Source organism: Dreissena polymorpha, chromosome 10, assembly GCF_020536995.1.
Source record: "Dreissena polymorpha isolate Duluth1 chromosome 10, UMN_Dpol_1.0, whole genome shotgun sequence".
NCBI lineage: Eukaryota > Metazoa > Mollusca > Bivalvia > Myida > Dreissenidae > Dreissena > Dreissena polymorpha.
The window spans coordinates 84,869,136-84,886,396 of NC_068364.1; the positions used below are offsets into that span (position 1 = coordinate 84,869,136).

A 17,261-nucleotide genomic window follows, 5' to 3' on the forward strand; every position below is an offset into this window, starting at 1 on the left:
CAAGCAAATTTCTGATTTCACTACCCATATATTTACTTAGATGCTCAAAACCATACCCATATCTATAATTTTAGTCGAAAAACACACCCCATAAAATCGGCAAACCCCTATATACCCGTATATAGGAAGTAACTCTCCCCCCCCCCCCGGGCTATGGGGTTTTCTCCGACTCCAGCCAAGCTAAAAATAAATAGTAAGATCTGTTTGTATTTTGCCGCTTATAGCTATAAGATTTGTCTTTACTTTAATATTGTCTGGTTCAATATTTTGTAGCCTCAATATTTTGCTGTCACAGTCTACTCTTGGTTGGCTGGGCGTTTGCAATTACATTCCAAGCGTTTTGTGTCGCTAATTAAGACTTTATTTAAAGTTGATTAATAAATGTTTGTGTATACAAGTGTTCAACGTTTTTAGCAATTTGACAGATGGAACGTTTTTCTGCCATTTCCAATAAAAGACCTCTGTTATTTATTAGATGTGAGTCACAATTCAATGGACTCGGCTTGTCCGAATTAATCCGAATTTTATGTGATGTTTATAAATTAAAGGTTTATGAACTTAAATGATGTCTATATTGTTATTATAAATACATGTAAATCGCATATTCATTTTACATACAATTAAAGTTATCAACTTACTATACTAGATTGACTTGATATATTTAATTATGACATTTGGTCTATAATGTTATTTATTGTTATGTTTCCATGGTATGCTTGTTTTCTTTTGATCTCAACACCCAAGTGGACCAATTAAAGTTTTGAATATAGTAAAACAATTTAGAGAATTCACTTACATTGATTTCCATATACATATTATATTTGCAATCTTCTTACTGTTTAGATTGACAATGGTTACAACTCATAAACTACAGTTTGGTCGCCAGTAACGAATCTGTCCCAGTAGCAGATCATTTTTCAAAAAGATCATTCTATTGCTCTAACCCCTATAGAAATTATTGATCAAACTGTATTTTCAACGAGAATATTCATTTTTCTCTTGAAATGTATATTTTCTGTTCCCAGTGATGACCTTGTTATTTTTAGCGAGGCTGTTTTCGTCTGCTGTCCGCCATAGGCCATAACTTTTTAAATATTGAAGATAGCACCTTGATATTTGGCATGCAAGTGTATCTCATGGAGCTGCACATTTTGAGTGGTAAAATATCAAGGTGAACATCATCCTTCAAGGTCTAGGGTCGAAAAACAAAGTCAAGGGAAGTAATAAGCTTTAAATGGACATAGTTATCTGACCTGCCCATGTATATATTTTTGAAAAATAAATCAAAGCGGTGCAGTAGGCGGCATTGTGTTTCTGACAAACACATTATGGTAAAAGGTAAAGGTCATCCTTTACGGTCTACGGTAAAAAATACAAATTTAAGGGAAGTAATAAGCTTTAAAAAGGGAGAAAATTATTCAATATTGAACATAGCCACTTTTAATATTTGGCATGCATGTGTATCTCATGGAGCTGCACATTTCGAGTGGTCAATCACAGTCACTGTAGTGGCTTTTAATTATTTGCTACTAAAAATAGAGATTTGTTAGAGACAATTATTTTCAAGGGAAGTAATTTATATAATTATAAATCTCATATTATATATTTCCTTACCAAGAATTTAAGTTCTTTTCACAGTTACTGTACAGATTTATTCTTTTGGTTATTTATAACTCAAATGATTGATTTGTCAAAGTTTTTTTAATGATATAATTTCTTTGATGTACATTACATACCTGTGGACTTGTGTCCATAGATACATGATCAACTCAGTCCTTTTAGCATTCTGTTTTCTGGAGGTTTTTTGCTCAGATATTGAGCTGATTTTTATGCCCCCCGATTAAATGATCAGGGGTATATTATTTTTGTCCTGTCTGTCTGTCAATGTATGTGTGTGTTTGTGTTAGTGCTGCAACAATATACTGGTATATCGGTATATATCGCAATACGCAATCCGCATATTGTATTGCGATATGATTTTCATCATACCGGTATGAAAATTCTGCAAAAAATCATCCACATTTTGCCCAGAAAAGCCATCCGAAATAATGATATCAAAGTAAACAAAACAAGAAAAAATAAATTATGTTACGTAAAACTAGCATTCTTAAAAGTCTTGTATACGGAGTAGCGTTGTTACATGGGAGTCCGTAAGATCTGCTTTTGCGTGTCATACTGTTATATTCAAGATGAAGCTTATGTAAATACGATACAAAACACAATTAATTACATAATAAAAATGTTAATTAATGTTATTATAAACAGAAGTAATAATGATCCGAAACAAATTACGTAACAGTATTCTGATAAGTTACACGACCGGCTTTTAAACATCCACAATTCTCTTTCGGGTTATTAATCTTCTTGTCGGCTTTTGTAATAGTTCTTAAAATGGCAGACGAAACGAACGCCAAGTTTGACTTTATAGACAATTCCAATGGAAAAAGTGTTGTTTTTGGGCATATTTAAGTCTTAAAAGGAAGAGAGAAACGAATGAGATCGAGGAAGGGGTAGAATAGTGTAAGCGGTGTAAGGATTGTGTCAAATGTTGTGGCGGAACATCAAATTTGTTCTTGCACTTGACTCTTGAGCGGCACCACAAAATTTTGTAAACTGAGCAATAACTATGCTTTACCAGTTTGAATAAAACAGTAATGACTTGGTCATATTGTACTTGTAGCATATTAATAATCAATTAATGTTAATGTCCCAGAGATTTTTTGTATACACAATACAGTATACAGCACACAATTGCGCAGCATTTTTAATGTTTAATGGGAATATCCAATGGACAAAATGACAATACTTATCTTTCATTTATAACAAAATTCTTTGTAAAGCCAAAATATGAGTTGATAGTGTTTATAATGCATTTTGTAAAAATGGCTAGAATTGCCAATAGGATATAACTAAAACCTAAACATACAATACAAATGTTATGTTTATGTAATTAAGTTGGTTTTGGTGATTAGCTGGCGAGTTATAATTCTGGTACAAGTAAGCAATATATTGCAATATATTGCAATACGTGTTTTTGAACTGACAATATATTGCAATATGGTTTTAGGCGTATTGTTGCAGCACTAGTTTGTGTGTCTGTCTCAAAACTTTAACCTTGGTCATAACTTTTGCAATATTGAAGATAGCAAATTGATATTTGGCATACATGTGTATCTCATGGAGCTGCACATTTTTAGTGTGGAAAGGTCAAGGTTTTCCTTCAAGGTCAAAAGTAAAAAAAAAACATTTCAAAGTGGCGCATTAGGGGGCATTGTGTTTCTGACAAACACATCTCATTCTCTTGTTTTAATTTGAGTCTACCTACATGAACTACTGATGAAGTGTGAGTTTCGTTCTGTTCCATTGATTTTTGCAAAGTTATGGGCCCTGGATGTTCTCTATAATATTGTATCTTTGTGATCATAGCCAGGACTATACGCTTGTCAGGGCCATCAATCTGTCAAACCCACTATAGTAGTGGGGGACATATTGTTTTTGCCCTGTCTGTTGGTTGGTTGGTCTGTTGGTTGGTTTGCGCCAACTTTAACATTTGCAATAACTTTTGCAATATTGAAGATAGCAACTTGATATTTGGCATGCATATGTATCTCATGGAGCTGCACATTTTGAGTGGTGAAAAGTCAAGGTCAAGGTCATCCTTCAAGGTCAAAGGTCAAATATATGGGTCAAAATCGCTCATTTAATGTACACTTTTGCAGTATTTCAATATTCAAGATAGCAACTTGATATTTGGCATGCATGTGTATCTCATGGAGCTGCACATTTTGAGTGGTGAAAGGTCAAGGTCATCCTTCAAGGTCAGATGTCAAATATATGTGGCCAAAATCGATCATTTTATGAGTACTTTTGCAATATTGAAGATAGCAACTTGATATTTGGCATGCATGTGTATCTCATGAAGCTGCACATTTTGAGTGGTGAAAGGTCAAGGTCAAGATCATCCTTCAAGGTCAGAGGTATATATATATGTGGCCCAAATCGCTAATTTTATGAATGCTTTTGCAATATTGAAGATAGCAACTTGATATTTGGCATGCATGTGTAGCTCATGGAGCTGCACATTTTTAGTGGTGAAAGGTCAAGGTCATCCTTCGAGGTCAAATATATGGGTCAAAATTGCTCATGTAATGTCACTTCTGCAATATTGAAGCTAGCAATTTTATATTTGAAATGCATGTGTATCTCATGGAGCTGCACATTTTGAGTGGTGAAGGGTCAAGGTCATCCTACAAGGTCAAACGTCATATAGGGGGACATTGTGTTTCACAAACGCATCTTGTTTACAAATAATTATTTATATTCAGAGCTTAATATGTTCATTGGAAAACATTTGATTAGCATTACCCTCTGAATTCGCCCACTAGTCGGACACATTCGTCCTTAACACGGACGCAATTTGTATTAAGGATTTATTTAGTTATACATTCCCTATATATTTACAAAAATGCAAATTTCAGTCCTGTGATGAATGTACAAGTTAATTATTTTGTCAACATGTTGATGAAAATGAGTTATAAAAAGAAGACAAATGACATGATCACTTTGAGTGTTTATCCAAACTTTACAAGAACAGAACCATTTGAAGCACTGGGGGTGAAAAAGAAAAGTGCAAACATACAAAGATAAAACATTATGTGATTCTTGTTGTTTGTGAGCTATGGGATTCTTTATAGATTGAGTCATGTGAATTGGAATGAATATGTGCATAATATTTAACCATATGCCTCTGCCATTAAATAAATTAATGTTCGCCATATGTTGCCTTCCCCTCAAGGGCTAATTGAGTTGTGATACATTTTTTTACTGTAAAATCTATACAATAGAGCGAACCACGGAAAATAACCTTTCATTATTACAGAATAAGGTAATGTATTCAATATTATTTGTTAATGATGTGAAATGTATTTGACAAAAATGCCGATGGTAAAATTATGATCGATAATTGGTAATTCTGAATTGACAACATTTGATAACATTTTATTTTGAAATCTTTATTTTATTTTGAGTATGAAGGGCTAAAGTGTTTGTTGTAACAAAACATGCTTAGCAAAACTGATCTTTGCAAACTTCAAAGATAAAAATGTCTGACTCAAGGGCAAAATAAACTTACCCTAACTGTTTTCTGGAGTTTTTTTATGCCCCCGGATCGATAGATTGGGGGTATATTGTTTTTGTCCTGTCTGTCTGTTTGTCTGTCATTCTGTCCCAAAACTGAAACCTTGGTTAAAGTTTGATAACTTTTGCAATATTGAACATAGCAACATGATATTTACCACGCATGTGTATTTCATGGAGCTGCTCATTTTTAGTGGTTAAAAGTCAAGGTCAAGGTCATCCTCCGACAAGGTCAAAGGTAAAATATCATTGCATTTGTTTTCCTAAAACTTTAACCTTCGTTAAAGTTTTTTTTATAATAACTTGTTTAATATTGAACACAACAACTTCATATTTGGCATGGCAAAGGTCAAAAATTAAAAAAAATAAATTCTTCTCTCCATTCAATCTCTTACTTACTTCTCGTGGAGCTGCACATTTTGAGTGGTGAAAGGTCAAGGTCATCCTTCAAGGTCAAAGGTAAAAAAAAATCAAAGCGGTTCATTAGGGGGCATTGTGTTTCTGACAAACACATCTCTTGTTACACAACGCTTTAAGATATTGAGCTGATTTTGGTGTGCGAGTCTATCTACATGACTTACATATGAAATGTGAGTTTTTTTCCGGTCCATTGTTTTTTGGCGAGTAATGGGCCTTGGACTACAAATTGTTGTTTTCCAGAGATTCTTTATGCAACTATTTTAGATATTGAGGTGATTTTTGGCATGTGAGTCTTCATACATAGCTTACAGATGCAGTGTGAGTTAAGTTCTGGTCCATTGATTCACTGCAAAGTTCTGAGCTTTGGATTTCAAAATTTTCTGTTTATCAGTGTTTTTTTTTTGTGTGCAATACTTTCAGATATTGAGGTGACTTTTGGTTGGGGAGTCTATCTTCATGACCTAATGATAAAGTTCAAGTTTTGTTTAGGTTTATTGAAATTTGACGAAATAGGATTTAGAAATGTTCTCTATAATAACCGTTTTTGGAACGCTTTCAGATATTTAGCTAGTTTTTGGTATGTGAGTCTGCCTACATGACTTACAAATGAAGCATGAGTATTGATCTTGTCCATTGATTTTGGGGGATGTTATGGGCCCTGGACTTTCTGATATTCAGCTACCTAAATGACTTACAGATGAAATTCTGAGTTTCGTTTTGGTCCATTTTTTGTTGATCAAGTTATGGGCCTTAGATTTTTTGTCTCTTAAATAGCTCTTGTTCGGCTTCAAATTGTAGGAGGGGGCATTGTGCTTCAGTAACGCAGCTCTTTTTACAATGTTAACTAGTCAAATACTTTAACGCATTTTGTATTATATACAATGTATTATTGATTAAGCTTTCTGTTAACATTTTCATAAATAGGATGCAATTTAGATAGTTTGCAAGAACGTTAAGTGAAAAAAGTGTCTAATACCTGCATCTAAAAGAAGGATTCAGAAATAATTTCAATGATTGTTATGTATAAACTACTCAATTTTTGAGCTGATCATTTGAAATGATCAATAGCTTTTTCAAGAACAAGTCTCTAAAACTGTTATTGTCAATAGCATTCCCTCCTGGCAAAATTGCTTTAGTTTTCGTTAAAAACTTTTTATTGAATCTCACTAGCATCACATGAACTAGTATTTATAAACATTTAAAAGATTTACAAATAGATATTATTACTTCAATACATCCCACCGATAATACATATATTTAGTGGAAAAACAAACACAGATAAAGTCGGACAATATAAGACTGGACAGGACATGTTTAAGAAAAAAATTAAGTTTGCGTTTCCAATTTGGATGCAAGGATCAACCATTTTTAAAGTCGAAAAAATGATGATCGAGATTGCGTCTTAACATATGTTTCCTAAACTAAAACAAATGTCTCTGCCTCGTTTATAAAGAAAAAAATCGAAAAATGGGTTACACGGCGCTATAACATAAACCTTTACATGTTTCCTGGGTAAAACCAGTAGTTGGTGTTTTTGAACAATGCTTCTACAGTGTGGATGGAACCTGTGACCTCAAGGTGGCTAGATACATGTAGATACCTTAAGTTATCCCCTACTCAAAGGCATTCTCTTTAAAATTCCTTAGATTTTGATAATTTTGTGTGTGTTTAATTTGATCATGACAAAATGAACTATTTTCCAGGTCAGCAACACATTCCCAGCCTAATTGATCCATCCACAAGTTGACCTCCCGTCCGACTGTGTTCCCACAATGCCTGACGACGGGTCCCACCCACGCAGGCACTATTGGATAATCGCTGGCGTCGTGCTCATGTACTGGGCAGTGTCCATCTCCATGGTCTTCCTCAACAAGTTCATCCTCAGTGGCTCGTTTGGTGATGAAGAATTGACGATTTTTGCCGCCTGGTATCAAAGCTTAAGTGCCGCCGGATTCATAGTTTTTATCGGATTTGGGGGTCAAAAGTGTAAAATAAAAGTTCCGAAAGTTGAGCCAAGTTTACTGTATTCGAGAACTATGCTACTGTTGTCGATGAGCTCAGTTTGTTCTTTGACTTTTAACAACCTGATGCTGAAGCACATTGGCGTGGCGTTTTATCAGGTGGCTAGATCGTTCACGATTATTTTCACTATAGGATTATCAGCTATTTATCTGAAGAAAGGCCTTACCGCGCGAGCAGTGATGTCGTGTTTTTTAGTAGTCTGCGGGTTTTTCATTGGAATAGACCAGGAAGATGTCTCTGGGACGCTGAGTGTCATGGGAGTTATATACGGGCTGTTGTCAAGCCTGTCGGCAGCGGTTACCGGAATACTTTTCAAAAAAGCGGAAACCGTGCTAGATAGAGATTCCCTGAAATTAGCTTACTACAACAACATGAATTGCATGATGTTGTTCCTTCCATTAGTAATAGGCTCAGGACAGCTAGTATCCGTGTTTAAATCGCAGTACATTTACTCAATGAACTTCTGGTTGGTTTTGACCTTCACTGGCGGGCTCAGCCTGTGTATTGGCTGGGTCAGTGCCCTTCAGATTAAGTACACCTCACCAATAGCTCATCACCTGAGTATAAATGCCAAGTCGGTGTGTCAAACTGTTCTAGCCGTATTATTTTACAATGAATCGAAAACGTTGTACTGGTGGTTGGGTAACTTTTTGGTTGTTGCCGGAGTTTTAGTGTATACTTTCACGAGAATTCTCGAGGATTCCAAGAAATCCAAAGACGACGTTTCCAGTGCAGACTTGCCGATAACCTTACAGAAACAGCATACAAATGGGCATTTTAAAGTTTGATTGTTTTGACAACTACGTTCAAATTGACCATGAACTGAAATTTATACAAACTCAACATTTTTAGCTCAGCTGTTTTCGGAGAAAACCTGAGGTATTGTCATAGCCAGCTGGTCGTGTCGTGTCCACCGTCCGCTAAAACCTTGACATTTTGTCAAGGTTTTGAACATTGGCTCTAAATCAAAGTGCTTCAACATACAACTTTGCAACTTCATATGTAGCTGCACCTTGATGAGTTCTACATGCCACACCCATTTTTTGGTCACTAGGTCAAAGGTCAAGGTCACCGTCACCGTGACCTAAAAAAAATAAAATCTGACAAGCTTTTATCTATTCAAACAGCACCAGCAGCCGAACGTGGCACCCGTTATGCGGTGCTCTTGTTAAACAAAATATTTTATTTCTTAAGATTTTATTACATTGTTAAGACCCATAATAGTTTTTAAGCACCAGTAATAGCCAATTGTACAGCTCTGGATAACTCTTGTCCAGCAGATAACTTTTGGTGTCTTCCATTTTAAGATTTCTTTTGTTGGTTAGTGATAGTATAAAAATAATAGATATACAGTGTATGCAACAGGTGCCTATTTTAGTTTAGTCTTGGAAAAGATTAAGCCAAGGTATTTGGCTTTGGTTTTCTTTATCCGAATTAAAGTTATCTTTTGGATTGGCTAAAGTAATCCATATTTATACTATTGGCCACTCTTAGGAAAAAGCTTTGCTTTAACATATTGTATGTATAAAACTGATGCAGTTAAAGATCCAGAAGTAAGAATAAAGTTTTTCTATTATATCACACACTGACACCACAGTGCTTTCCACAGGATTTTTGTCAGGCGCCCTGGGGCTGATAGGAATGGTTCGGGAGGGGTGTCCCCTCCCTACGTTGATTTTTTTTTAAATTTAACGTGTCAATGTGCTTGTTAAAACGCTTAATACACGTACGCATTCTATGAAAATGACGCGAGGTTGTACATGCTGCATAGTTTTCGCGCTCTTTTTTAATTGAGAAAAATATTCGACACAAAATAAATTTGCACTGCTAATTTGAAGCAAAAATATTTTATTTAACGTTGCGGTAACATTTACATTCGGAAGTGTGTTTCGGACTAAAAACGCGTTAACATCGACTTACGGGAATGGGTTTCGGATTACAAAGTTAATTATTGTCATTTGAGATTTCAACAAATATTAACAGTTGCGTTATAAATTCAACGATAATTTGTTAAAACATTTTGTTTACGAGTCGAATAAATGTTTTGACGGAATTATGCATGAAATTTACGTTGTCCACGAGGATTACGGCCGGTTGCCATCATCAGTCTTCTAAGTATCGATTATCGGACAAAACATTTACAAGTGTGCTTAATTAATTCAACAAAAATTTGTTAAAGCGCATTACGTGTCGAATTAATGTCAGAAAAACGAGGTGAATCAGTTCTTTACATGGACATGATGAAATATACATGTACTGTAATTAAATTGTTATCGCATAATTGTAACCGGGAGTCATTTGCACAACTTACTCGCTATAAGTAATTAATTGTTTACCACTTCCAATTAATTTCTTGTATTAATTATGAGTCATAGGTAACACTTGTTTACAGTAAAAAGGTGTGATGATGATGCCCGAAACCGTCTTTAATGTACTGTACTGTACTAATTACCGGTTTTATATTACATAAATGGTACAACTTCTTGCTAATCAAGCTGCGATAAACTCTTACTTCGTGCCCGACGTCAATCAAAAATAATGGTCGATAGTTAACCCCGCCCTCATAAGCATTTGCGTAACCGATTGGACGATGAACATCACAGTTTGACGACTGGAAAGTTACCAGATACATCCTTGTCAGCATTTAAATGACTGTGTAATGTGGCTAGAATATTCGATACGCGCGTCATGCTATTCTCTTATCAGTGGATTATCCATTACCCCATGTGGTGTTTATGGCGATTACTTGTGAAAGTAGGTACAGAGGCTCTTTTAAAACAGGGAATATTGATACACCGATAGAGAAACCTTGATTTTTTTTTACAATCTCCACTTTCTTTTACTAAAAAATACACCGATCGGAAAATTTCAAGCGCCCCGGGGACTCTGATTTCGAAATTCAAGCGTCCCAGCGAGGGATCGTTAAATGACCTGTGGAAAGCCCTGCACCATACTAACATAAAATTCCCTATTGACCCAACTCTGTATTTCACTCACTGCACTTAATCATGTGTCTCTTGCAATGAAGACTCGGACATATATGCGGTGGACATGATGATGAAACGATTTTCATCGGATTCCACTAAGTCATTCACATGCTCATTTCCAAATCCTAAATTGTGATTTCCTTAATGTCCCATCTCTGTGTTTCACTCACTGCACTTTATCATGTGACTGACCGTCTGTTGCAAATTGAAGACACAGACATAAATGTGGTGGAGATGATGATGAAATGATTTTCATCGGATTCCACAAAGTCATTCCCATGCTGATTTCCAAATTGTAAAATGCGTGATTAGACAATAATCAGAATTTTTTTCAAGCTGACGTCAGTGAAAATCATGAATCTTTGTTTCTGGTGTAGAAATTTTAAATCAATTAAGTATTGTATTTGTTCCAGTCAGAGCAAATTGCATTAACAACATTACTTAACATAGCAAATCATAACATAGCATAGGACAGAAAAGCATAATATTACATAATATACATAATTATGTTGAATAATTTTGGATTTTAATACTCTCCAACAGAGTAGACAATTTAGAAACTTCTTGGGACAATTTGTATGTGTCATCAGATCTCAAGTTTGGGTCGAAAGTGGAAAATATAGAAATGAAGAATTGCGATGCAGAAATGTTTCTGGCTGAGTTTGAAATGGGTATGGTTGAGTTTAAATGGGTATGGTTGAGTTTGAAATGGATATGGTTGAGTTTGAAATGCATATGGTTGAGTGTGAAATGGGTATGGTTGAGTTTGAAATGGGTATGGTTGAGTGTGAAATGGGTATGGTTGAGTGTGAAAAGGGTATGGTTGAGTGTGAAATGGGTATGGTTGAGTGTGAAATGGGTATGGTTGAGTGTGAAAAGGGTATGGTTGAGTGTGAAATGGGTATGGTTGAGTGTGAAATGGGTATGGTTCAGTGTGAAATGGGTATGGTTGAGTGTGAAAAGGGTATGGTTGAGTGTGAAATGGGTATGGTTGAGTTTGAAATGGGTATGGTTGAGTTTGAAATGGGTATGGTTGAGTTTGAAATGCATATGGTTGAGTGTGAAATGGGTATGGTTGAGTTTGAAATGGGTATAGTTGAGTGTAAAATGGGTATGGTTGAGTGTGAAAAGGGTATGGTTGAGTGTGAAATGGGTATGGTTGAGTGTGAAATGGGTATGGTTGAGTGTGAAATGGGTATGGTTGAGTGTGAAAAGGGTATGGTTGAGTGTGAAATGGGTATGGTTGGGTGTGAAATGGGTATGGTTGAGTGTGAAATGGGTATGGTTGAGTGTGAAAAGGGTATGGTTGAGTGTGATATGGGTATGGTTGAGTGTGAAATGGGTATGCAGCGCCCTCGCGCTACTTTTGGGGGAAGGGGTCCGCAGCCCTTAGGAGGGGGAATTTTTCGCGGCGTTTCCCTTTTTAGGGGATTTTTTTTACTAACTCTCTCATTATTACATGTGTACATGTTTTCACTATATTCATTGCATTTTTCATAATTTAGTATGTTTGCAAAGATTAAATTGAAATAGAATTGAGATTTAATAATCATGAGACACATCGTTCTATTAAAAAAAAAAAAAAAAAAAAAAATATATTTTTTTTTCAAGGAAATTTTTCCCCCCAAAAGGGGAAAAAAGTATACTTTTCAGGTGGGGGACTGCCGCCGAATTTCGGCGACAGATTAAATAGATTGAGGGCCCTGGTATGGTTTGGTGTCTTAATTGCAAAGGAGCCTTGCTATGGAAAAACCATGCTTAATGAATGTGCGTAAAGTTTTGCAATCCACACAGGATAATCTTGGATGATACTTTCCACATAGACTGGATTTTCGTTTAGAAAATACTTGTTTAATGCTTCCTTCCTTTTAGAAAATACTTCATGTACATTTCCTTCCTTGCGCAGGCTAATCTGGGACAACACTTTATGCACATGCATTAAGCCCAGTTTTCCCTGATTGCGGCTCATATTTATTGAGGGTTCTTATGACCTGTTGATTTTTAAATGTGCCATCTTTGAGCGGTTTTATTTTGTGTTTAACTTTTTCTTTTATTTATATTTTTTACAAATAATAATGTGTTAGCATTAAGTGTGGAACTAACTCATTGTGTGGAAATTAAAAATATTGTGTAATTGGTTCAATTTATACATGTATGTGGTAATTCTTACTTATTGTGTACAATATTTTGTTTGTTAAGAGGCCTATCACAACCCAACTTTTCTTATTTTGCTTATGATACAGTTTCATTGGACATTATTTTTAAACCCTATTAAACCATTTAAATTTCAGCCTCTTAAATCTTGTTGTATTATAGTTCTTCCAAGCATCTGTGATATTATATTTGTATATACATGTAAGGGAACTGATTTTGTTCTTTATGTATATATGAATATGCCTATATCTAGTGTGATCAATTTCAATCAAATCACGTAAAATATAGACTCAAAATATATTTAGCAGGCCCAGATTTATGAACAAAAAGAAAGGTCACTTTTTAGCTCATCTGAGCTCAATGTGCTCATGGTGAGCTTTTGTCATCGTCTTTTGTGTGTTGTGCGGTGTCACCATTTGCATTGTTAACACTCCAGAGGCCACACTTATGATCCTATCTTATGAAATTAGGTCTGAAAATTCGTCTCACTAATATCTTGTCATGTTTGCTTGAAAAAACATGCCTGCCAGGGGGCGGGGCATTTTTCCTAATATGCTTATATATATGGCGATACTAAAACCTTGTTAACACTGAAGGGGCCACATTTATTTTATGATTACTTGGTCAGAAGATTTGTCCCAATGATATTTTGAACGAGTTCGAAATTGGTTGAAAAACATGGCCGCCAGGGGGTGTTTTTTTTTCCTTATATGACTATAGTAAAAACTTGTTAACACTCTAGAGGCCACATGAAACTTGGTCAGAAGTCAAGATTTGTTCCAATGATATCTTGGACAAGTTCGAAATTGTTCCAATTGATTGAAAAATCTAGCCACCAGGGGGCGGAGTTTTCATTAAATGGCTATTATGGCTATTGTAAAACCTTGTTAATACTAGTGATCACATTTATTTTCCAATCTTCATGAAACTTTGTCAGAAGATTTGTCCCAATGATATTTTGGACGAGTTCGAAAATGGTTCCAGTTTGTTGAAAAAGATGGCCACCAGGGGGCGGGGCATTTTCTCTTATATGCAATATATTACTATTGTAAAACCTTGTTAACACTCTAGAGGCCACATTTATTGCCTGATCGTAATGAAACTTGGTCAGAAGATTTGTTCCAACGATATCTTGGACAAGTTTGAAAATGGTTCCAGTTGGCTGCATAACATAGCCGCCAGGGGATGGGGCATTTTCCTTATATGGCTATTAGTAAAAACTTGTTAACACCGACACTCTAATTGTCACATTTATTGTCCAATCTTCATAAAACTTGGTCAGAACAATTGTTTTAAGGATATCTAATCAGTTCGAAAATAGTTCTGGTCTGTTGAAAAACATGGGCACCAGGGGTCAGGGAATTTCTCCTAATATTTCTTAAGTAAAACCGTGTTATCACTCTAATAGTTACATTTATATTTCTCTCTTCATAAAACTTGGTTAGAACATTAATTTTTGTTCTAATGATATCTTGGGGCTGCACTGAGCAGGTCAGTTCCTTTGTATCTTAGGTGAGCGACTTGGGGCCTTTCAGGCCCTCTTGTTTAATGTTGCTATATCATGAGGAAAATATTCATTTTAAACATATTCAAGATTTCACTGAAATAAAAAGAGATCTAAACAATATAAAGACTATTTTGTAGAACACAAAAACTTAAAAAATTAAGTATGAATCAATCAAATAAGTGACTTGAGCCAGATTTTCTTAAACTGGCCTTAACTTTTTTACGAAATCATAGCCTTATTTTTCTTATTTATTGGTATTGCCAACACAGGGTATTTTTCTCAAGTGAAAGGAAAAATTCCCAAGTAAGATTGCCAAAATCTAAATACGTAATAAATATAAATGAAAGTATGTGTGTCTATGGAATAACCTTAGACTATTGTACGTGTTACATAAGTATAAAGTTGTTAAGTTATTATTTATTCCCTCCTTTTAAGAAAGCTGTTTATTGCAGCTGCACTGTCTGCCTGTGGTCTGACTGTCTGTCTGTGTGAAGTTGCTTGTCACAGTCATACCTTAAACATTTATTGATAGACTTCGAAAGACTATGGTGCAAATGTCCATCATCACTAGACGTGTTGTAATAAGGTCAAGGTCTTACTAAAGTGTAAGGTCAAAGTTGACCATAAAACAGCTAGAAAATTTATGTTAAAGTCATAGCTTTGCCATAATGTGTCTTATGGTCTTTTTTTTAAAGCTCGCCTGAGAACAATGTGCATGCGCATGGTGAGCTTTTGTGATTGCCTTTAGTCCGTCATGCAGTATCAACATTTGCCTTGTTAACACTCTAGTGGCAATATTTATTGTCCAATCTTTATGAAACTTGGTCAGATAATTTTTCCCATTGATATCTTGGACGAGATCCAAAATGGTTTCGGTTGGTTGAAAAACATGGCCACCAGGAGGCGGGGCATTTTCCTTTTATGGCTATAGTAAATCCTTGTTAACACTCTAGAGGCCACATTAATTGTCCAATCTTCATGAAACTTGGTTAGAAGATTTTTCCCAATAATATCTTGGACGTGTTTGAAAATTTTTCTGGTTGGTTGAAGAACATGGCTGCCAGGGGGTGGGGCATTAGTTAATCCTTGTTAACACTCTAGAGGCCACATTTAGTGTCCGATCTTCATGAAACTTGGTGAGAAGAATTTTCGCAATGATATCTTGCACAAACTGTCAAAATGGTTCTGGTTGGTTGAAGAACATGGCTGCCAGGCGGCGGGGCATTTTTCATTATATGGCTATGGTAAAACCTTGTTAACTCTGTAGTTATATATTTTAAATAGGAGTGGTCATGTAGGTGACAAAAATTTCAAATTTTACGGACAACATAACCGGAATGGTTATGTTGTCCGTAAAATTTGGAATTTTAGTGTGGGAATCACAGCGGTTACAAATTTGATGATAAAGATTAAATCATGTAATTAAAGGTTAGGGAGGGATGACATGTATGGTTACATATTGTTGTTTTATACATATATGTTTTACTTAGCAGCGAAAGTGTTAAAAATAGATCAAATGAAGAACCATATTGTTTATACATGCTTTTTGGATTTAAGTAGCACTATTTTTTTGTTGTGAAAAAAGGACTGTTTATACCAAGGTTGTTATCATTTTTTAACCAATTGATTCTCGTTCCTTTTAGCATTTTACTAAGGTTTTGCGAGAACATTTTTGTATGTTTTGTTTAAGAGATGGCTCTTCCTTAATGACCTTGAACAATACCAGTAAGTGTATGCTTTTCTGTACCTTTTTCATGGAGAATGGAAATTTTTACTTATGCCTTTATTTGTTTGGTATAAACCTTAGGGATTTGCTTCCCGTTCCGGCAATATTTAGTTGTCCTTTACACAGTTAACCCTTTCCCACTCAGAAACAAAGTAAAAATGGCTATGTGCAAACAGCATTAAACCAGTAACTCACAGTCTGTTGAGGTTTTATGCTGTTTGCTGCTCATCATTATCTAAGGTTTAAAAAAAAGAAGCCTTTAATCTTGAATTTAGTAAAAAAGGTCTTTAATTAGATATAACTTTCTAAGGGACTACAAATGCGTCAAAATATGTATCCAAGTGGTAAAGGGTAACGTTGCCAATGATGGCAAAGCGCTCAGTGAATGTTATTACAATTTCTTACAATTTGATGAGCAATATTAATTGACTGTCTGTTGAGCTGTATAATAATGCTACTTTATTTCCATTCATAAACATTAAAGGCCATTGGCGCATAATACATGAGAATAAAAAAACATAATTCTCTAAACAGGAGAGCTGTGTTGCATAAATTGATATGTAATAACGAGTTTTAATTGAGTAGGACAAGAAGTATTTTGAGAGTTTACAATTTGATGGGGATGATATATATATATATATATATATATATATATATATGTATGCCTATATTGTTACTTTGTCATTAGAACAAATTATTAATAAAAAAAATCATGTATCAAATTTTTATCTCTATACCATGAGATTAAATACAATACTGTTATTTGATTATCTATTTCAAATGAAAAAAGTCATGATATTTGCAGTTGACAACACTATTTTGATCATAATTAGGTAGCATATTCTATTTTCTTTTGTTTATTTATTAATAACTTGTAACCTATAAAAAAGACGATGAGAGAATACATTCATAAAAGTAAATAAATTTACATCAGAGAAATATTATATGAACAAACTTGCCACAAATTTGTGAAGATAATTATAATTTATCTAGTTTTATAATGTGAAGCTGAAAGCTTCCATTACAGCAGTGTTTTGTATTTGTGTATGTTTGTATACAAAACTGTTTCATTATTTGCTATATTGTATACAAGACTTCTAATGGCATGTTTACTAATAAAAATCTTGGATTTCTATTCCTGCAATTCCTTAATTTTTCTCTAATTACAGAACATATAAAATATAACGAATAGCAAAAATTATCAGTACATATAAAATATAACATTTGGTTAGGAAAATAGTAACGTGGTTGGCTTGTTTGTATCAGACATTTTGTAATGATTTTTGTTAAAAAGGAAGACTTTATATAT

At 34.7% G+C, this 17,261-nt stretch overlaps 4 protein-coding genes across 5 annotated transcripts in view; 3 read left to right on the top strand and 1 right to left on the bottom strand.

The window, feature by feature from the left end:
- LOC127847411 (uncharacterized) overlaps positions 1-17,261 on the top strand; it is a 334,665-nt gene that overhangs the window by 68,320 nt on the left and 249,084 nt on the right. The gene's annotated exons all lie outside the window — the stretch shown is intronic.
- The window catches only part of LOC127847412 (uncharacterized), a 292,485-nt gene that overhangs the window by 47,117 nt on the left and 228,107 nt on the right, over positions 1-17,261 (top strand). The gene's annotated exons all lie outside the window — the stretch shown is intronic.
- Positions 1-17,261, bottom strand: part of LOC127847426 (14-3-3 protein homolog 2-like) — a 278,492-nt gene that overhangs the window by 5,830 nt on the left and 255,401 nt on the right. The window lies entirely within an intron of this gene.
- The window catches only part of LOC127847419 (GDP-fucose transporter 1-like), a 291,500-nt gene continuing 274,555 nt past the window's right edge, over positions 317-17,261 (top strand). Inside the window, exons 1-2 of one of the 2 annotated variants that reach the window (XR_008033961.1) lie at positions 317-477; positions 7,260-14,231. Coding sequence is in view for 1 of the 2 variants with exons in the window: in XM_052379322.1 (XP_052235282.1) it covers positions 7,329-8,366 (1,038 nt within the window). In the remaining variant the exon portion in view is untranslated. Of the gene's footprint in view, positions 478-7,259; positions 17,088-17,261 lie in introns of those variants that run through there. The other variant, XM_052379322.1, reaches the window with a different exon arrangement.